Here is a 22,474-nt window from a genome sequence, read left to right as displayed (position 1 = left end):
AGCCCCTCTCTAAACTGGTCCATAAGGGCCATCTCATTCCATTCAAGGTCTCCAGCTAACAGCTTAAAAACTGAGATAAAAAGCGTTACTCTCCTGTTGCCTTGCTCGAGTTTTCGAATTCCCTGATTGGCTGTGACCTTCCAGATGGCATCTCTGAAATGGCCTCTGAACCTCCCCATGAACTTCTGACAGTCGTTCCGAATTGCCTTCCATTATGGGAATGGCCCATTTTGCTGCCAATCCCTCTAATAAACTTTAATAAAATGCTACCTTGGTGCGGTCTGTTGGAAACTCTGCTGTCTGCTGTCCATGAACATCTCGCTCTGAGTAATGAATGTTCTTAATTGGTCCGCTTCTCCCCCATACTTCTCAGGTAAGCTGCCATGGGTCCGCAGAAGCGCTAGCTGAACCGCTGCCACTGCTGCAGGCTCTTGGGTGTTCTGCCCAACCTGCTGCAACAGCTGCATCACTGCTGCTTGCAAATTATTGACTTGTGCATCCACTTGCTGCTGGTGCCGCAGGAAGGCTGCTGCCAAGTGCTGTGGAGTAACCGGTGGCCCCTGGGGATCCGAAGCCATGCTTGAAGAATTCCTCCCTCTTCGATGGGAGTTAGGAGTCTGGCAAGATTGATGTCAGGCCCAGCCCAAGAACAATGAAGAATCAATCCATTCAAACTGCAGTTCTTTATTTGCTCACACCATATTGACAGAATCTTGCCAGACTAAAGCTGCTCTACCTAACCGGGGGGGAAATAACCTGGGAAGGCTCTAGGATAGGGCTATTCTGAGCCTCTTCGTTTTCCCACCATTGCCTCCTGGACTGTGCGTCCCCTTATCTCCCCCACCTCCTTGGAATGTGCTCCCTCCTTCCTGAGAACCAGCGGCACTGCCAAAATCCACCACAGAATGTGTCAGTTTTGTGTAGTCCCTAAATCAAAAGCAAAAGTCCACTTGCGAAAATGAGGAAGGAATAACTGATTTAAGTGAAGAAGAGGAATCATCTTAGCACCCCAGGTTGCTGAGGATGATTGTCTGTGATGCTGCTGTCATTTTGGATCCAGAAAGCCCTGAGCAGCTCAAATGGGAGCTGTATTGTTTGCAAACCCTCCATCTGGCTCGCCCCACGCTGCATTTTCATCATTTCAGGAGTTTTGTATAATTTATTTTATTTATTAAATCAATATATATCCCTTGGGAGCTGGGTTTAGCTCATAATATTTCATATTCCAATAACTCTTGCCTGTTCCTCTGCCTTTTTCTCCCTAGCACATATTATCGTACTGCGTCTGTAAGGGAGCCTCAGTGAGGAGGGGTCTGAGAATGTCACCCTAGCTGCCTTGCGTGTGCCATAGATGTTCAGTTTGAGCTACATGAAGGGAGAAACTGAAATTCACCCAGGGCAGGCACGAGAGAGGGCTTCTGAGGCCAAGTGTTCAAATGTAGACTTGTCAGGCTATTTTTAGGCTGCTGCTATCCATCCCGTGCTGTTTAAAGATTCAGCTGAGATTGCTAATAGGTGTATTTATATCCATTCTGTCAGTCGCCGCAGCATGAACTCCTTTACAGATGCTAATTCTATTCTTGGAGACTGTGCCATGGTTACCCTTGCTCCATACATTTCAATACACGTTGTACATCCATATACTGTTCTGAAACATACGGCTACATATTAATGTACATTTTTTGCAATGATAACTTTATGTGGAAACAACCCAATTAGAGCGTAAGGCAACAGTCCATCAGTGAATTAAGGCTGTCTGGCTTTTCAAACCGTTTTTCATGTAAATGTATCTAAACTAAAAGTAGAACACTTTTGAGTTATTTATGGCCAGCACTGTAATTTTTTTTTTTTCTAGAGCTAGAATTTTTATTTGTTTGCTAATTCGGGGGGGAAAAAAGCCCCACTGTTGCTAGGAGACAGATATTTCAGAAAGTGAGCTTGGGCAGGCAGTTGCCATAGCACTGCACTGAATAAATACAGCATACCTCTTTATTGATTCCCTGGAGTAGTTGGTCTGTACGTATTTAGATGGAGGTAGTGCATTTGATTTATGCTCAGCGCTGTGGTTCTAGCTGTGTAGAGCTTGGGTACTTAGGCTGAGACCTGAGCCAGTTTTGAACCAGAAAATAGCGTGACAAAGTAAGAGTGCATTTGTGCTACTTACACACTTGCAATTTGATTGTGTAAGCTCTCTAAAGATGTAATGCTGATACAGGTAGTTCTTGAGTTACTGTATGACCGCTCATTCAGCGACCGTTCAAAGTTACAACAGTGCTAAATGAGGGGGATTTACGACTGGTCTGCTAAGTTGTAGCCATTGCAGTGTCCCCTTGGTCACATGACTGTGATCTGGGCGCATGATGACTGGCTTGCAATTATGATGTTGCAGTGTCCCATGGTCACGTGATCGCAATTTCCAACGTTCCTTGCTGCCTTTTCACCCACCTGCACTCCACAGCACCTTCCCGTGGCACCCCTGTCCCCCTGCAGCACCCGCTGGCCTGCTTGCCTGGGACTCCTGCCTCTTCCTACTTAATGGCCTGCATGGTCCTGGGGTTACAATGACAACCAGGACTGTGGGATTGCTGTCTCTAAGCAATGTTTTACAATCACATTGCTTAGTGATGAATGTTCTGGTACAATTGCCAGTTGTAACCCAAGGACTGCCTGTATGTACAGTATGTCAAATTACTGGGTTGCTTGGTGAGCCATTGGCTGCTTTTGAATACTACTCAGAATCTACAGTCGGTCCAGAACGTGTTGATTCACTTGTTAGTAAATGAGGGCCACCACAGTCAAAACACTTGAGTTGCAGGCTCTGCATAGGTTGCCAATAAGTTTCTAGGTCCAATTCAAAGTGTTTGTTTTAACTTGTGAAGCCCTACATGGCGTGGCCCTTGGTAGATGCAAGACTGGCTTTTGCACCTAGACTCATAAAGTATGTATTGCCCAGAAAAATCTGTTCATGGTCCCCAGGACCAAGAGGTGATGTAAGCAAGAACTTTAAGGCAGTGCTTTTCTGTTACCTGCTCTACGATATGCAGTAGCTTCCCTCTCATGACCAGGTTGGTGTCCTCCCTAATGGCCTTCCAGAAATTAGTAAAAATGGAACTGTTCCAGAGTATGTTTGGGAGTTGATGAGTAGCCATTTCTGTTGTTATTTTATGGTGCTATGGTTTTATGATACTGTTTTGATTTTAATGTTTTATTATTGTTATGGACGTAAACCGCTGCAAGTCTATGTAGATTTCAGTGACACATAAACAAACCTGTCTGCTTGTGAATGTGGAACAAGGAAAGATTGTATTGGTGTGAAACCTTGCCTTCTGCTCAGCACGTATAATGTGTGCCAGGTTACTCTGAAAAATTCGTTTCAGTCAATTTTCAGAGCTGGACATAGTACCAACAGAGCATTGTTAGCACTCTTTGATGAATTCTGGCAGGAGCAGGATGGTGGTGGTGTATCTATCCTGGCCTTCCTTGATCTCTCAGTGGCCTTTGATACCATCAATCCTAGTATCATTCTGGACAGCTTAAGGGGCAGGAGTGGGGGGCATGGTGCTCAAGTAGTTCTCCTCCTTTCATGGCATTTCCAGTTGGTGTTTGTGGGTGGGGAGAGGTCAGGCCCTAAGCCTTGTAGGGCCCTAAGCCTTGTAGGGTTCTCCAGGGTTCTACTCTCTCCCCATTCCCATTTAACGTCTACATGAAGCCACTGAGTGAGGTCATTCAGCAGCATGGGGTTAAGCTGTCCGTCTCTACCCCTGGCTGACCAAGTGATGGTGTCAGCCCTGAGCTACAAATATTCTCTTCAGTTGATGGTGTCAAGTTACTCTCCCACTGTCTGGAGATAGTGAAGTTGGGATGGCAAACATTGACTTCAGGTTAACCCTAGCAAGCTTAAGTCCTGTGGGTTTCAGGGCTCCCCAAATCTGGAAACTTCACATTGTTAATTCAGGATGGAGTAGCACTCCCCCCAATAGAACTGGTACACAGTTTGGAGGGCCTCTTAGACTCTTGGCAGCAGCCCTAACCAGGAGGGCTTTTGCACAGATCCATCTTGTTCACCAATTTTGCCTGTTCCTGGATCAGGGGCCCTGCTCATGGGTACTTACGTCTTGGTCTGTTTGGACTGTTGCAACGTGCTTTATAATGGGCTGCCCTTGAAGACCACTTGGAAGCTGCAGAACCACCAAAAAAGCCCTTCATGGGACAGGGAGTTTTGACCTTGGGGATTGGGTCCAAGTGCTATGTTTGTATGAGATACTGGTTTGTACGACTTCAGACATGCTGTGTTTTTATTTCTGCTTTTTTAAATTGCTGCTTTAACCCAATGTTAGCTGCCTGGAGTTGCATTACATGAGAAGCGTGGACATAGAAATTATAGTTGGTGTTTGTGCCTAGGAGAGGTTCTTCATTTCATATACTCATCTTTTGCAAAAGGAATGGAATAATAGGAAAGTGATGCTAATATGGTAATGGAGTACAGCTAGAAATCCTAAGCATGCTTACTTTGGAGTAAGAGTAAACTCAGTTTAGTACAGAGTAAATATGCTGACCTCAGATTTCCTCAGTTGCTCTTTTCTCTGCGAATATAAGTGTACTTGCGTGTATATGTGTGCAAGCAAAAGAACTTTGGGTATGAGAGAATGGTCTGTATGTACTATTGTATATATGCAATTGGTGGATTAGTGAATTCTGCAAATAGGTGCCTTATTATATGGTGAAAGGCGAAAGGCCCCCTGTGCAAGCACCGAGTCATGTCTGACCCTTTGGGGGGATGCTGCTTTCGCGACGTTTTCTTGGCAGACTATAGAGTGGGGTGGTTTGCCATTGCCTTCCCCAGCCGTCACCTTCCCCAGCAAGCCGGGCGCTCATTTTACTGACCTCGGAAGGACGGAAGGCTGAGCCGGCCTGAGCTGGCTACCCAGAGAGCATCCGGCTTCCGCTGGGATTGAACCCGGGTCGCGGGGAGAGTTTTGGTTGCAACGCTGCCGCCTGCCACTCTGTGCCACACGAGGCTGTGCCTTATTATATAGGCAGTTAATGCTAATCAATAACCATTAATTCAGTGCAGGATCATCTTAAATCCAGGGCCATCTTCCTTTTTTACCTTTTGGCTAATGACAAGACCATTCTACTGATTTACCGCTCACAAGTTTGGAAACATATACCTGACAGCAATGCAGCCATGGTTTCTGCACACACAAGAAATACCTGTGATGAAGCTCTTTGATTGTGAGAATTGTATTTATAGGAAAAGCCAACTTCATCAAATGAAGCAATTCATGCTGTGGCAATGAAGTTAAGTTGCATGACTATTCAGAACTGAATGCGTTTAAATCATAAACGTCTTCTCCGACTTGATCTTACTCATGTTCTTCTATTTCTGTCACTCTGTTCCAAATGTTGGGTTGTATGTTCATTGTTTGCTTTTGGAACATAGAAAAACAAGCTTGCTTTCAAATCAAGGCATGGAGAGAAAGTAAAGGTTCTATTTTAAATGTCAGCACAGTTACTGGATGAAAAATGGGCAAGAAATGTTAATTAATTTGAGTTCATGTAGTAGTCCGGAGAGATAGATCTCGGTGATTCAGAATGGAGGAGAAAGTGCTTGATACCAAATCATCCATGTTGGAATTTCTCATATGTATTATTGCTTTCAAAGTTGAAATGGTACACGTTATTCTGTTTTACTGAATAGTAGGAGAATACAAAACATACAACAAAGTGGAAAATTATGGAAAATTATGGAATTCTGTACAGTGATGTCATCAGGAATTCTTTTATCTAAGTTTGCTATTCAAAATATTTCTCCAGTTACCAACTAGTGAGTTCAAAAAATGTATTAAAATGGCAGTCTGGTTATTAGCAGAATTGTTTCCCGTGCTTCTCTGGGGACAGGGAAATACTCAGCCTGTGAGAGTGGATACTGAGTTATGTTCTGGGAACCTCTCAGCTTTCATGGAAAAAAAGTTTCCAGTTCTAATATTGTAGGGGAATTTGAAAGTGTGCGATTCAGTTTTTACCACTCTGAAAGTCATAATTTACTTGTTCAAGTAAATACCTTTTTCCTAGTCTATAGCATATTAAATCTAGATTTGTCTCATCTGAATAAACCTAATTTAACATAAAACAAAAACCATTTTATTTGATAATGAAACCAACTTGATTCAGTCTTGAGATGATTTATTATTCTAATCACTGACATTCTTTTGTGAGTAAATACCAGTGTCACTAAATTGTCCTTTAGCTTCAAGCCACAACCAGACTGTTGATTGTTTAGGGGTTTTTTGCATGTTGGTCATTTTTTGTGTGGCTTATAATAGGCCAAATCTTAGAGTTACCCTGACTACTAAAAGTCAGTATACATTTTAATATTCCATATTCTGTTCCTGATTATTGTGCATGTACTGTATTTATATCAACATGTTCTTTATGAACATGTATGTTAATATATTAGCTAACAATGGTTACTTTCAGTGGTTCAGAGAGAGTATGTATGAGCAGTTCATGCTGCTGGTAGCTCACATACTAGAGAGGTATCTGAATAGTTTCCAGTAGCTGTGGACCATGGGATTTGTGTACCTTGCCTTCCTATTTGTCTCATCCTATACTAGCAAAATCAGAATGAGCTTAAAAGATTAGGCAAATAGATGACATTTGGTATAACCTAATTTATTGATGTTGTGGAATTTGAATCACTTGTATACAGATTGATTTTTAGGCGTGGAGCGCACGTAGCTGTAATTCATACGCAGGCAAAGTTAGATGTACCAACCCAATGTAAGCACAGCATTAACATATAAACAGGTCTTGTGCTAATTGTAAAAGTATAATTCTGCATCTCTCCTTGCTAATTTCATATCTATCTATCTATCTTGATATTGATATTGATATCACGATATATTATTTTAAAAGTCAGTATTTTACCCCAAATGCTTTTCCTACCCCACTTTTTCAGGCATTCATTATCAGCAGAATCAACTCCTTATATTCTTAAATTTACTCCTTTTCACTAAGTATCTTCCACCAAGTGTCACTGCTGACTGGCTTATTTAGTTACTTCAGCTAAGCGAATCTAAGGATGCACCTTTATTCTTGACTCTCTCTTTCTTCTCCAAATGAACTCTTGAAAGCAAACCAAGTATTTACAGTATTTCATTACTGTAACATTTGGTCAATGGTAAACATAACACTTAATTTAGAAGTTACATATCTATTTATCCTATTACATATCTACTTGATTTTTTCTTATGTCTGTCACATGTACTACTTCCCAGTGCTGCCAGCCATGACCATTCTCTGCCAGCACTGCCAGTCCCTGAAGCATTAGCTGAGAACAGATTTTGTTCATCGTCTCCAGCTTCACCCCTCAGTCCTCCTGTACATCTCTGACCTGTCCACACGGCTATTTTAGAACACAGACGTAGTGCTATGTCAGGAGAGCGTTTAGACATGTTCAGAAATAGTCCAGCCAACAGGTTACAGGTATGGATCACTTCCAGACTTGCCCATCTCTTCCCCACTTAAGGAAAATGGTTGCTTTTCTACTTGTAGGTAATACTTGTCGGGTGGGCAGATGAAGCCAGGAGCATCCAGCATTCTCTTTTGTATGTCTCACATTAAAACAGTAAGGACAGCACCAGTTGCCGTTACTGGGACAGAAATAGAGATTAGTAATGAAGGTAGTGCAGGGTGATATGTGGCAATTCAGAGACTAGAACACATTACACATTACATTTTGTTGCAGAGAGTTGATTTCATGTAAGCAAAGAATTAAAAACTAATCCAAAATTTTGAATCCTGTATTCTCTTTCAGTTGTGTGTGTGTGTGTGTGTCTGTGGGGGGGTACTGTCCCTTGCATCCTTATCCCTATATATTGTAGTCACACTAATACCAAAAGTCATCTTGGTTTCAGGAACAAATTTGTGGGATAGGATGGGGGGGGGAAGATACTTTTTTCTGTTCACAGAAGGGGAATTAAGATCTAAGCTTTCCACTCAGATAGCACGTGGAATGGGATGGGAGTTGGTGATAATGCGCTTCTACATCTCTCCCCCCTGCAGCAGGGTTGGGGGACTCTGCTGAAAAGTAAGACTTACTCAGAATTTTCATGGAGGCATCTTCTATAAAAGGAGGTCTGGTTGGTGTGAACACTGAGAATTGGCTTATATAAGGTTTTGAGATTAGAAAATAAATTACAGTACTTAAAAATAAATGTTTCTTCAGTTTCTTCCTAGGTGCCTATCATCTGGATTGCTTTTCAGCCATGTTTGGCTTTTTCACTTGCTGCAAAGTGGGCAAAAGAGGCTAGGTAGATTTTAATTTAAGCCAGCAAAGAACTACGGAATTGTAATGCTCTCTTTATATGTAAGAGATATGTTACACATCACAGAGATTTGTATTGCCAGCCAAGGAATTGTCAACTTCAGTGATGGATTACCTGAATTTGTTCATTGCAGATTGCTCTCTTCCTGAAGGAGTGAAAATATTACTCACTCAAAGAGTATTTCCTTTTGGTAGTAGCAACAGCGTATTGTGTTCATGTTCAAATGTCCTCTGATCTCTTCATTTTCCTTTCTTCATATGAACAGCAGGTGAATTGCCAGACTGTGTGCACAAAGCATTTTAGATTATAAATTTTATCTGAGAGGACTTAATACTCTTTTACACATACATGCATGCATACATACTGTACTTCACTAAACATAATTTGAAGACCCTGCAGTAACAGAGTAAATATCCACAGAAGTCTTCTTCCATGACATGGGCCACCCTGCAATATGAAGTGACACAATGCAGGCTCAGGATTATTTTCTAATCTCTTTGTGAAAACTTTTCTTTGTTAAAAGGGTTAATGTAGAAAAGTGTAGTTACTGTAAGCCACTTTGCTGATGTCTCCAGGGTTAAATGTTGCTGTTACACTCTCAATGTAGGAATGAATAATCATGTTTTTTGGCAATAATAGGCAGACAGTGCTACATACTTAAATCCACATTTTTTATCTTAATCTTTTTTTTTAACTGCATATCAAGTTGCTTGGTTGACATTTAAAGCACTTATCTATTGATGCATATTTTTGTAATCTCATAATTCTTTCTGCTCTGGCATTGTGATCCAAGGTCTTATAAAGTGCTTGTTTTGATGACCCCTAGATGTTTGAAATTATGGGGCAGAAGGAGTATAATTACCCATTTGGACTTTAGCCAGATCACTAGGGTTAATATTGCTTCTCTTAGAAAAAGTCATCAGGGAGGTTCTAATGACAGCACTGAGACTCCAGTTATTAGTTCTGTTTGAAATATGGTTTTCTCAGTGTAACAGTGTGGGGTCTTTACAGGGCTCAAGCAGATTTCCACTTAAGGCACACAGAGATTTTCCTTTGATGTCTTTTTCTTTGCATGTTTCTTTGCTTGCTTCCTGAAATTATACAGCAGTCTTTGTCCAAATCTCCAAGTTCCAAACTATTTATTTCTCCCTTGGCTTTAATACCTCTTCTTCTTTTTCTGATTTTCTAATAATTTGGGAGTGTTAATGTCCTTCTTTTGAGAGAGAGAAAGAGAGAGAGAGATTGAGGCTGAGACTGATTCTGGATTTCAGGAGAGGTAAAGGCATAAAAAATGATGATGTTGCATTGATCACGCTTCATTACTTAAAGTGTAATAAGCATTCAGTGGTGTTTGTGACAGGATAATGGGCACTTAAGTGAGTCAGCAGTTTTTTCTTTTGACAGATGGACAGAAGGACAAGAAAAGGACAAGCAATAAGGATTTAATTAAGCTTGTCTATTTAAGGAATTGAAGGACTGTTACTTTCAGTCTTGATTTGATTTTAATATTGTTGAGTAAACTTCAATTTTTTAAATAGACATTTTACTTTCGGATAAAGGTTGGTGTGGAAAAATCAGAATAGACATATTTCAAATTGCAATATACTGTTGTTATTTTGAGGGTGACTGGTAAAGTCCTTTCTATGCTTTCAGAAGAAGGAAGATTTCATGTGTTTTCCGAAGGCATAATGGGTATCCTAGAGATGTGCAAAGTGTTTCAAATCTGGAACATTGTGAGCTTGGAACTGGCACAGGTTCAGAGGAGGGCAATGCAGATGAATAGAGGACTAGAATTAAGCCCTGTGATAGGAGATTAAAGGAACTGGGTATGCTTAGCTTTGAGGAAAGATGACATGGGAAATCTGATAGCACTCTTCAAACGTCTGAAAGGACGTCAGATAGAATGAAATCATGACCAATTGTCTCTACTTCTGAAATCAGTACACAGAATAATAGATTTCACAGTAAGAACAGAAAAACCAGTTACTCAGATATGTGGTGGGCTTCTCTTTATTGGATGCTGACATTAGATAACTTTGTTTAAGATGCTTTAATTTGTGATCACCAAGATGGATAAATTATATACAGGGTAACAACAAATGCTGGAAATGCCATAGTAAAGAAAGAACATTTTATCATACGTAGTGATCATGTAAAAAATAAAAAAGTATTAGAAAGAAATAAACCAAAAACATTCAGAAAATCTTAAAAACAAAATTGAAATAACAAATATTTTAGGAATAATTCCAAAGAGTACAAATAAAAAGCATCACAGTCTACTAAGATATATGCTGACAGCAGCAAGAACTAATTTGGCACAACGTTGGAAAAGTGAAATCTTGCCAGCAATACAAGATTGGGAGTCCAAAATCAAACAATATGCAGCAATGGCAAAATTGACTGTATGTATTCAAACCAAAGTTCAACTAAATTAAAGCAGAGGTGGCTCCTCTACATGCAGTATGTCACACAGATAGGCAAGCTTAGACATTTGGAATATGTTTTCTAAGAAAAAGCATTAAGTGACTAATAACAATAGACAGCATGATTTAAACAGATGCAGCCAATAATCTTCAATGTTCAAACAAAAGTATAAATACTTAAGTAGTGGTTAGTGGTTGGGAACAATGGAAGGGAAGGTGAGAATAAGCTCTTTTTTACTTTTCTTTCAGTATTTCACTTTTTTGTATCTGTATTCTTTATCTTTTATCATCCTCTTGTAGAATGTAAAGTAACTATATCAGAGGTTCCCAAACTTTTTTTCTTTTTACTTTGAAAGCCTCGCATGATTGCAGGAGACTTTGAGGATCAGCATGGGTAGAAGGAAACAAGTTCAAACTAAATCCCTGTAGGACATGGTTACTGTTTGTTGAGGACATTCTTGGTTGAGTCATAGTCCCTGTGATAGCTTTTGATGGGGCTGCCATCCTTTTGAAAAAAGCAGAGAGGATGACCAGCATCAATCCACCTATGACCATGTCTCATAAATAACACATCCATCACATCTGTCAGATGCACACTTTTCTGAACGTAAGAGGTAGTAGACTCAGAGTTTAAATTGAAATATTGGACTAGTAGGTTTTTTTAAGCTATCAACAGAGGCTCTCAGCATAGCTTAGTGGGGGTGATTGCTGCAGAAATAGAGGAAAAAGGACCAGTAGAAATTAAGAAGAGAAGAATCCACAGAGTCCAAAGAAGTTAAGCATTTGAATGCTCAGGGAGGAAATGTCCAGGATGAGAGAAGAAAGTGCAGGTCTACAAGGGTGTGTTGGTTGATGTAAAGAAACTTCAGAGCAGAGGAGAACTTGGAGGGAGTAAAAGAATCAGGAATGAAGAGGAAGCTTCAGTAGAAGACATCATGCCTACATTGAAGCACAAGAGGAACAGCATTTGGGTGGGCTTAGAGGCCCTAACAGACATTTTTCTCTGTGAGACAGAGAGGAAAAGAGTGACTGTGCATTAGCATAGACCAGTATGGTCCTGTCCCTGCATTCAGTGGGACTTTAGCCCAGAGACAGTCCTTCTGTGAAGTGGCCCCCACGCTTTAGGATACCGTGTCTGCGGAGCTACGTCTTGCATCGTCCCTGCTGCTATTTGGCAAGGCTGTAAAGGCTGTATCATTTGAATGGACATTATATTAATTGCTGAATCTTGGCTGGATGTGATTGGTTTCTGCATTTAATCTTACTGTTGTAAAATGCCTGGAATTGTATTCCAAAACGTGTAGAATAAGAATGGCTTCCATTCAGTTTCAAAATTCACTGTACACATAATGAGTATTTCTAGAAAATGTGTGACGCCAGCGTCTCACTGGTTTGGAAAGTATTCTCACTGGCCTAGATCTTAAGCACATAATTGGGGTGGTAAGATTCCTGCAAAGTAAGAGGGATGTTTGGGGTTGGCAGATAGTTGTCCAAGCTGTGTTCCTGTGCAGAGTCAACCTCGTAGTTTGGAAGAATGCAGGATGTTGCACGGCAGGAGTAGTTGCTGCCCCCTCACCATTTCTTCTGGGAGCCCTAACCAACCTCCTCTCTTAGGAACAACCTTGAACCAGGTGCAGTGGCAAATGCTTTCTCATTGCCAATTTCAACTGCCAGTCAGGTTTGCTTCTGGACAGAAAATGAACTCTGTATGTGTCATACCAGTTGTGCTCTGATGCTTGTCTTATTTGTATGTTTTGTGGCCCATTGTGCTGAGGATGATGAACAGCTGTTCCGTCTCCTCGAGCTTTTGTTCCATATTTCCTGATGTTCTGATTGTGCAGATTGCTTGCATGGTAATGACAAGAAATACTTTGGCATAATTATGCTTTGTACACCAACTGCGACCATTCTTGGACAATACTGATCTGCGTTTTGATAACGTCACACATATACTATTGAAATTCATTCTCTGTATGGGCTACCTTTGAATAAAATCCAGAAGCTTCCATTGGTGAAATGTATGGCAACCAAGCTGTGAAATGGTGCAAAGCATTATTACCATATTAAAAGAGCTGCACGATTTGTCAGTTTTTTTCCGAGTTTGATTCAAAGTGTTAGTCTTAACATTTACATTTGTAAACAGCTTAGAGCCAAATTAGCTGAAAAGCCATCTGTTTCATTACAAATCTAGACTAATTACTAAGATAATCAGGAAAGGCCCTGCAAATCTTCATAATGTATACTGTTTAAAGGGGCTTTTTCTTACATATATCTGCTATATATTCTGCTGCTGTACCTGTTGTTGTGCTACCATTTTTTTAAAATTTAAAATATGAGATATTCCAGGAAATCTATGAGTAGAAATATGTATTCTGGTGTGCCTTAGATGTTTACACACTCATGGGCTTGATAGGGTCTCAGCTATTAAGTCAGAGCTGGCTACTGTGTCCCCTGCCACTTGAAAAGTTGACCCAGTCCCACTGCGTCTATGGTTTTTGGCTATCAGTTCACGAAACCTTGTTTCACTCTCAGTGAAACTGCCCAAGTTGTTCTAATACTTGAGTTGGAAAATCCTGGTGTGCCTTTCCTTGTGAATAAAATGCAGTATTAATAAGACTATTTGTAGCCTTTTAATGAGACCCAAAATCAGCAACTTCATTCTGCCAGTCTAGGCAGTAGGGCAACAAGGTTCTGGAGCAGAAATGTGGTTGCTAGGATCAGGATCAGCCAAAATATACAAACTTAGGGGCAAATTATAGAAGCAGATACAAAAACATACTTGATCTATTCATGTTTTTTTGAGAAGCCAGATGAAGATGGTTTTTTTTTTAATAGATACTTTGAGGAGATCAAGAGATAGCTAGCTTAAATTTCTGATTTTTTAAATTAGGTTTGTTGTCTTGCTATTAGTTTTTGATCTTAACATCTCCCTGACAGTTTTTGTTTTACATTTTGCTTCTATGGAAGCACCTTGGATTGGGCTTCTGTTTTTTGTTCTTTGACAGAAAGACTATTGATATAGCTTCAGATGTTTGTCCATATTACTAGAAGAGTTAAGGGCTGCTGAAGCCTTTGAATTGACACAAGTATGCCACACTAAATCCAAGTTAATATTATTTAGTTGTTGAAACAGACCAAGTTGTGGCATGTACAATTCAAGAGTGTGGAGAGAGGGAAAGAATATCATTTGCTTCCTTGGTAGTGGGGCCCCTGTTGTGATTCATCGTTATTATAATGATTATTCTAGTCCCAGCAGTCTGTGTTGTTGTATGTTTTTTATTATTTTTGGATTTTTAGGCTGCCCTGAGTGTACCAGAATAAGCAGGTATAACATACTTGTTGTTGTTGATGATGATGATGATAGAGAGCTGCAAGGGTTTTCGATTTTGGGGCACTCCACTTTCTATATATCCCTGGGAAAATTAGCCAACCTGCCCATTGCAGGTGGTTTGATTCAAGTAGTTAACGACGTACGGCATCCCTTATCTCTTTGAAATGCAACACTATTCTGCTCACACTTCCAATCATTATAAGCTAGGCTATTTTCAGCCAGCTGAAATTTAAAGTATTCTTCTGCACCTGGAAGAGAAGGTGATTCATTGACCTAAAGTCAACGCTTCGTGAGAGTCTAGTGCTACGCAGTCTGGCGGAGGAAGCAGGAGAAGGGGTCAACCCTGCATTAATTGCCCAGACTGTTATGCAGAATCCATGTTTAGGTTTTCTTTCCCTCCAGTTGCTACTACTGCTATGCTATTATATAAAGAGATGATGCAATTTCAGTGCTCCAGGGCTTGAAAGGACCTTCATATAGATGAATAATTGAGCCAAATGCATGGCATAGTGCACATGCTGTTGCTGAAATTCTGCTTACATGCATTGTGTCCAAGAGAGAGCTTTACAGCTTTGCAGAGCTATTGTGAGTAATTGTGCCCCAAAACATTTGGTTAGCATGCAGCTACAGTCCAGGATCTTTTTGCTCTCAAGGGCAACTAACCTCATGGAAGGCCAACTTGCTTTAAATAGAGAACTATTTTAAGCATTTTGAATTGAAACAGACCCTCTTATGTTGTTTCTTGGCTTTACATAGATCTTAGCAGCCTCAGATTTATTAGATGGTTTGACAGATGGTCATGCTGCTGAGCAAAGGGCATTTTGGTAAATCACATCATTTGTTTCAAGTAGTTTTACAGTAGTTATAAAATATGTGAAGAGAATATTTGCTTAGGTTTTTGCGCAGTAGATACCTTGAAAAGCAGCTATTTTTCAGGTTTAATCTTCATCACAGCTCATTACATTTTAAACAGTGAGATACCCACAAAAATAATGCCACAACGTGAAGCTTCTGTAGGAAATTAAGATTTTTCTTTTTTTCAGGAAAAAGGGCTTCTGTTCTTCATCTTGTAAATCGATTTTTGCTAAGTCTAGCTATGTCCCAAATGTCCTTTCTTTGCCAACTTTAGGCTAGCATCCCTTTTTTCTTTTCCTCAGAGAATGTAGTTCAGACTTCACACTGTGGAATGTATTTCTCACCTGGGTGTTCATTTTTTCCAAGACTGTTCTTTTGTGTTCATTTGAGTGGCACTGAAAATTAATTTGTCAATGTTGGGGTCTGGCTGCTTTGATCTGCAAAAAGGAAAAAAGTGCTATGTCTAATAATGTTAATATAATACCTTAATAATCAGTGAAAGCTGTCAGGACATTTAATGGTAGGTGGAACCAAGCGGTTCCAGTAGTGGAGCCAGTTTGGATCTAGTTACTTCCACATCCTCTCCACTTACAGATTCTTAAGCAAAGAATTGTAATTACACAGCAACTGGAGAAACAGAGGAAGAAATGCTGCTGTAGTAATAGCTGTACTGAGAAAAATGTGGTTTTTACCACCTGTTACTATCAGCCATCTCATCCTTACAGTTACCCAAACCATAGATAGGGAAGTTTCAGCCCTAAACTTAGCAATTTCAATCTTTGAAATGAAGGTTGCTGGTGAAACAACTTTTTTTCATTCCTCCCCTTCCATTACTTTTTCTGTTCTTCTGTTTTGTTTTGTATCAGATCTTTTACATTAAAATGCGAAAATATGTATAACACAAGAAATAAAATCAAGAAAGGTGTTTGAAATGGGTTGTGTTTAGAGCATATCAGAGTTCTGGAGGGTAAGAGAGATCAACACAACATCCTAGGTATCTGGTAGAAGCCCCCGTGATGCGAAAATGACTTCCACTTGCATTATGACACCATGGCAGAAAATGGCACAAATTATGTACCTGTGCCATTTCACATCAGTCATGCAACTACATATTTCATGTTATTTAACATATAATGTCACTTCCCCTTATGACCCCTTGCCAACCTTGTTCAAAGTATTGTTTGAATCCATAGAGCAACCACCCACGGTATAACAGTGGGCAAGATATACAGTGATTCACATTCTAAAAAGCAATGATTAAGACCCCCCCCTTTTTTTCTGGAGCAAGTCTGGAACACCTTTGCATTCTTCCTTTATCAGAAAAATGGGTAACTACCTCCCTGCTGCCTCAAGAAGCAGGTGGCAGTTGTATCAAGAAATCCATACCCTATCAAACTTAAAGATACGTAGGGTACTAAAGTAAACGTAGCCAGTTGGTCAAGGTTTTTGTAATCTTAGCTCCCCTTTTCTCCTTTTGGTAAATAAAGTTAGCAGTGCTGTGAAAAAGTAGCTTTTGTGGCTGTGAGCTAGAGATCTGAGAAGTACTTTCCTCTGATGGTTGCTTCCCATATTTAGCGTCTCCATGAAATAAATACATACCTTTTCACCCAGGTCTTTGGTGACGGAAAGTGAGACCCCTCCCTTCATCACGCTTGCCATCTTTAATCTTTAATCTTTATGTTTTCTGTTTTATTGATTTTATTGTAATTTCTTTGTTTTATTGTTGTGAGCCACCCAAATTTGCTGAGTGTCTGGCGGCATGCAAGTTTAATAGAGGAGGAGGATGATGATGATTTCTAGAATCCTTTCCCGAGAGTGGTCGGTGATGATGGCACTGAAAGGAGGGAGGGAAGAGTCCAGCTGCGATGGCTTCAGTGGCTACTTCATTTGTCTTCCCTCCCCAGAACAGCTGATGGCAATGGCTCTGTCAGAAATGAAAGCAAGAGTCTAGCTGAGCAATCCTCTGTTGTTACTTGCCTTGCTTGAATTATGATAGTACGATAAACGTATGTATGTATGTATGTATGTATGTATGTACGTATGTAAGCCACCTTGGAGAAAGGGTCAAATATGTGCAATTTTGTGTAATTTAACTGGTTTTGCTAGACACGGGTGGACAAATACCGCATGATGGTTGTGGTCTAATATTCACTGAGTATCTTATTCAGCAGTTACTCTGGACTCATGAGATTTTAGGAAGCACTGTGCCCACTTTTCAGAAACAGCTACAAATTTGCCTTTGCTAGTTTTTGCACCCAGTACCATATTGTATGTATCTCTGCATTTTGCAGAATTATGATATATGCATATGTACACACATAAGTACAGTATAGACACATGCCTTAGGTATATTGTGTTGGGGGTGTTCTCAGCAGTCCAGAAAAGCAAAGATAAGCCAAGATGGGCACATTTTAACCATTTGCCTTATTGGTAAAGAACTTTTTGTGATGGGTTACCCACATCTGCTGTTTTTTGAGAGGATTCAAAACATGCTCTCCTCAAAATTCTGGATGGTCCACCATTCCCCCCCGCTCCAATTCCAAGATCTAAAGGTATTTGTCAGATAGAGTATCTTCACAGTACTTGGGCAAGCCCCATTATATAACCGTGGCTGTCCACATGTCAATATACTCAATAAATACATTTTAAAATGGTAGGTATCCACATAAATCCACAGTAAGTCGGTGAGTGATGCTGAGAGAAGGCAGATGCGAGGCTCAGAAAACATGCGGCTGCTCTGCAGTGTTTCGGGCAGGCGCTACCTGCCCCGTCTCCCCCCGGCTCACTCCGGATCCCATTTGGTGCCTCAAATCTAATGTGCTGCGCAGCCCTAGAAACCAGTTGGGCAATAAATGAAGTGGTCTTAGAGTGGAACCAGTGACCAGAAGGACGATGGGCTCCCTTTTCGGGATGTGTCCAAGAGGAGACAGGACAGCCATCTAAACCCTATGCTTTATTTTGGATTCCCACACTGAGCACGGCGTTGTGGGGCGATGCTCAGCGGCCACAACCAATTAGAAAAAGCATTCATTTCCCAGCGTTTCAGGTTTGGCTTCTTTCCATGAAGGTGGTAGAATTCCATCTGTTTTCCCCCAAGTCATTCGTTCATGGAGTTTATCTGTATATTGTAAATGGAAACTACCATTCGTCAATTTAATAATATTTTCTGCCAGTTTGTTATACGCTGCACTTTAGATGTACTTTCAGTGCCGTGAATGGGCCTCTAGCTGCGAAGTCTGCATTAAGGCTAATGGACATGGCACAGCAAGGTCATGGACACTTTGCTGCAAATTTACCTCACTGCAGGTAACCATTACTCTGTGAAACAGCTTGGGACCTTGAGAACAGGAAGAGCTGTGCAAAAATGCAGCTTTTCTGCCCACTATCCAAAACTTTCTTTCTTAAAAAAATGCTAACCCTTTCATAAAGATTGTGTTCCAATTTTTTTTTTTTTTTTGACATTTTTAGTTTCAAGAATTGCGGGTGGGAGCTGAAGTAATTCACTTAAAAAGCAAAACAAAATCAGCGATACTCCAGAATGGCAGTTTTACGTGAGTCAGTGGGGCAGGACAAGTTAAATGTTTTTAAGTTTTCAGCACTGAATAGATACCAGTGCTGGATTTCTTCATCATTATCTTTGTCATCATATTTTTATCTTATATCTCTCTCTGTGTTTGTGTGTCTTTTGTGTGTGTGTGTGTGTATGTCAACTCAAGGCAGTGAACATACCTAATACTCCTGCCTCTTATTTTCCCGATAACAACAGCCCTGTGAGGTGGGTTGGGCTAAGAGAGAGTGACTGGCCCAAAGTCACCCAGCTGGCTTTTATGCCTAAGGCGGGACTAGAACTCACTGTCTGCTGGTTTCTAGGCCAGCACCTTCACCACCACACCAGACTGGCTCTCGTCTTGCTGTTACAGTGATGCCTCAGAGTTATATTGATGGATAAGGCAGTTTCTTCAGCCTTGTATTCTTTAAGAATCTCATCATCCCCAGCCAATGTGAACAAAAGTCAGCCATTAAAAAATGCAATCAGACATCTGGAGGGCAGCAAGTGATGACAACATTTGTAATCAAAGCATCTGAAGTCAAGCATATTTAACTAATTATAGTTACGTAATTTATATCCTGCCCAATTCCACAAGTCCTGGGTGGCTCCCAAAAATGTATAAATTAATTAAAAATGGCAGTTTAAAAAAAATCCCACCCAATATTTTATTTTATTTTATTTGGCTTTTACAGTCCAATAAGCTCCCTTCGTCTAATAGTCAGATGACAGGAAACCCAAAAGTCCAGCTGAGGGATGGTGGATTTCATCTGGGTCGTCATATATTTGGGGACTCTTTTTTCCTCATTGTTGTGCATTTTTCTTGATGTATTTCAGAATTCAGTGGTATTATGAATAGTCACTTAACTATGTGACTAAAGGGAAAGTCAATTCATTGAGTGGTGTTTTGTTTCAGTGGCTAATTCTCACTACAGTCACCTCTTTTGCAGGTTCCTAACTTTGTGTGAGACCACATTCAGAACTGATGTCCTTCAGTTTGTATACTCTTCCCACTTGAGTTTAACAGAGGGCACTGTCTCATCATGCTATAACAATGGTTTCATTTCACTTTAGCATCTAGTACATGTTTCTGGTCCAGATTAGGAGACTTGTTCTGCTTCCCTCCTGAAAGTGTCTTCCTCTTGGCTTTTTTTGGCCTCTGACACTGTTATTTAATGGAAGCAGCATCTTTGGGATAGCAAATATTTTCCAGATAGAGCAGTGTTTCTCAACCTCAGCAACTTTAAGATGTGTGGACTTCAACTCCCAGAATTCCCCAGCCAGTAATCAGGCAGAGAGGGCATGTTATGGACGCCATCCATGAGAGACTGTTGATTGTAGTAGCCAATCCTGGGAGTGGTTAGTGCCCTAAAGAGGCCCCTGTGTATTCATGAATTTAAATTAAGATCTTTTAATATCACCATCTTGGATTTTATATTTTATATTTATATTCAAGAATACTGTTTTTATTGTATTTTAACCTGTATTAGTTTTATTGTAAATAATCTTAATTTTATTGTAAACTGCCCAGAGTTGCTCTTTGAATGAGATGTTACACAGGTCATTAGACCCTTACTTGTTTGGGTTAAGGATTTGAAGCTATCTGAACAATTTAGAAATAAATAGCACCATGTAAGAAATAAAAAGATTTACTCTTTTTACTATTCTGTTTTTAGATGTTGGAAGCCATCTTGAATTTCAGATACTCAGGAGGCCCAGGACACATTGATGGATATTACAGGAACTTGTCCTTAGGACTTCATGTAGAAGTTGAGCCATCTGTGTTCTTTACACGTGTCAGTACCTTGCCTGCAACAAGGTAAGTTGTGTTTATTGAGAAAAACATTTCTTCATGTAAGGTGAATAATATTAATAATGAAGGTTAACCTCAAGTCTGAAATAGTCTTTTTTTCTGCCAAAGACTCAAATAGTAGTGACTTTACTACTAAACTTCTCAGATATTAAGATCTGTAGACACATAAAGGCTTATCAGCAATGAATATATAGTTAGATTTGTTGCTTCATCTAATCTTTTTTTATAAGAGTAATTCATCAAGTTCTCCTGAACAAAAATAAGAGACAATTTGTACAATATTCCCAGGATACCTTTTTATTTATTAATGGCTTATAATAATATTCATTATGTGCCATCAAGTCAGTATCAACTCCTGAAGATCACATAGATTTCTCCAGGACAATCTGGTCCTTCTGGTCTTACTATGGTGCACCCCTCGCTGCTGCAGTTGAGTTCATCCACATTGGTGCTAGTCATCCTCTTCTCTTTCCTTTCATATTTCCCAGCATTATAGACCTCTCCAGATTGCTGGGTCTTCTCATAGTGTGTCCAAAGGTTGATCATCTGAGCATGGTCATTTCAGCCTTGGGTGAGAATTTTGGATGATCCATTTGTTTGTTTTCCTGGTTATCTATGGTATTCTCAGGAATCTTCTCCTATACCAAAGTTTAAAATTGCAATATTTCTTCTATCCTGCTTCTCCAAAGTCCAACTTTTGCTTCCCTGGAGCATCATACGGAAAACCATTGCCTGCACAATTCTGATTTTTGTAGATAAGGACACATCACGGCATCTGAGTACCTTTTTCAAGGCTTTCATGGCTACTTTACCAAGTGCAAGTCTGTGGGGTACTTCTTAAATTCTAGTTCCTTTAATACTGACAGTTGATTCTGAAAGGCAGAATCTCTCCATCACTTCAGCGATGGAAGCAGATGATCTGTATCCTTTCCAGTCAGGATTCAGATGGGGGTATAATGCTGAGACGGACTTGGTCGCGCTTCCCGATGATCTGTGGCAAGTTCAGGATGGGAGTGGTGTGTCCATCCTGGCTCTCAGCTGCCTTTGATACCATTTACAATGATATCCTTCTAGACCAGCTGAGGGGACTGGGAGTGGGAGGCCCCGCTTTGTGATGGTTTACTCCTTTCTCTGAGGCTGCCCAAAAGAAGATTATATTCAATTTAAGAGAGATTCCCATATCACAAAAAGGAAATTTAGAAAACCTAATCTGCCCTCAAGATCATATTTGTAGCAACTTTTCCCCCTTCCAAGGTAAATTATCTGGGAAAAATACTAGCCTTCTTTTCAGATTACTACAGTCTTCATCCAATAGAAAATCTGTGGGATAGTGCAAGAACTCTTATTTTTTGTATGTTTCATATGTTTTACATATAATCGGTCCGAAAGGTATTCTGTGAAAGTGTGTGTTTAATAGTGACTATTGTTACCATACATTTTGATGTCATAATTTTATTTTAATTTTTCCAATAGTACTCGCCAGTGCCATTTGCTCCTTGATGTATTCAACTCAACAGAACATGAACTCATGATCAGTGCAAAGAACAATGAAGATCTAGTGTTGCATTCTGGAGAATGCCAGCGGTAAGTTTAAGCTCTGTTCCTTTGCTGAGTTCTCCTCTTTTTCAGATGCACCAGTTTACTGTACGTCCAGCCTTATATTGAAGGAGAGATTTTAATCTGAAAAGTTTATTTTTTCAATACAGTTTATTTTTGTACCAGTAAGTTTTGCATTTTTACCTTTAAGATAACATGTGGAGAATGACTGGGGAGGAAAACAGAAATAAGACAAAAACAAATGAAAAGCAAAATTATAAGAACAATGTCGTGAGATATCAGCTTGATCAAAAATATTATTGTACCTTTAGAGAGTGGAATTCTGGGTTCCCACAAGGATTTCCCTCAGTGTATTCTCTTTTGTAAATTAAAAATCAAATAATGATTTAAAAATTATATTCAGTTTAAAAGCTCCAGTGTACATATGATTTAACAGTATGATACCCTGTTAATACATGCGCCATTGCTTCCTTTTCCTCTCCCACTCCCAAGGATGACAGGCCTCTTGTTTTATATGTATACAGTATATGCTAGCTGTGCTGACCGATGTTATTTTATTGTAAATTTGGAATGCGTTGTTTGTGATCTTAGGCATTTATTATTTTGGTTTTTCTCACT

The 22,474-nt window shown here is 40.0% G+C and overlaps 1 protein-coding gene across 1 annotated transcript in view; it reads left to right on the top strand.

Moving 5' to 3' along the window:
* TRAPPC9 (trafficking protein particle complex subunit 9) overlaps positions 1-22,474 on the top strand; it is a 321,801-nt gene that overhangs the window by 70,165 nt on the left and 229,162 nt on the right. Inside the window, exons 17-18 of the mRNA XM_063299706.1 lie at positions 20,163-20,305; positions 21,773-21,883. Of these exons, the coding sequence (XP_063155776.1) occupies positions 20,163-20,305; positions 21,773-21,883 (254 nt within the window). The remainder of the gene's footprint in view (positions 1-20,162; positions 20,306-21,772; positions 21,884-22,474) is intronic.

Source organism: Candoia aspera, chromosome 3 (genome assembly GCF_035149785.1).
Source record: "Candoia aspera isolate rCanAsp1 chromosome 3, rCanAsp1.hap2, whole genome shotgun sequence".
NCBI lineage: Eukaryota > Metazoa > Chordata > Lepidosauria > Squamata > Boidae > Candoia > Candoia aspera.
Note: the sequence above shows the minus strand (reverse complement) of the source record. Positions and strands in the feature narration are given on the sequence as shown.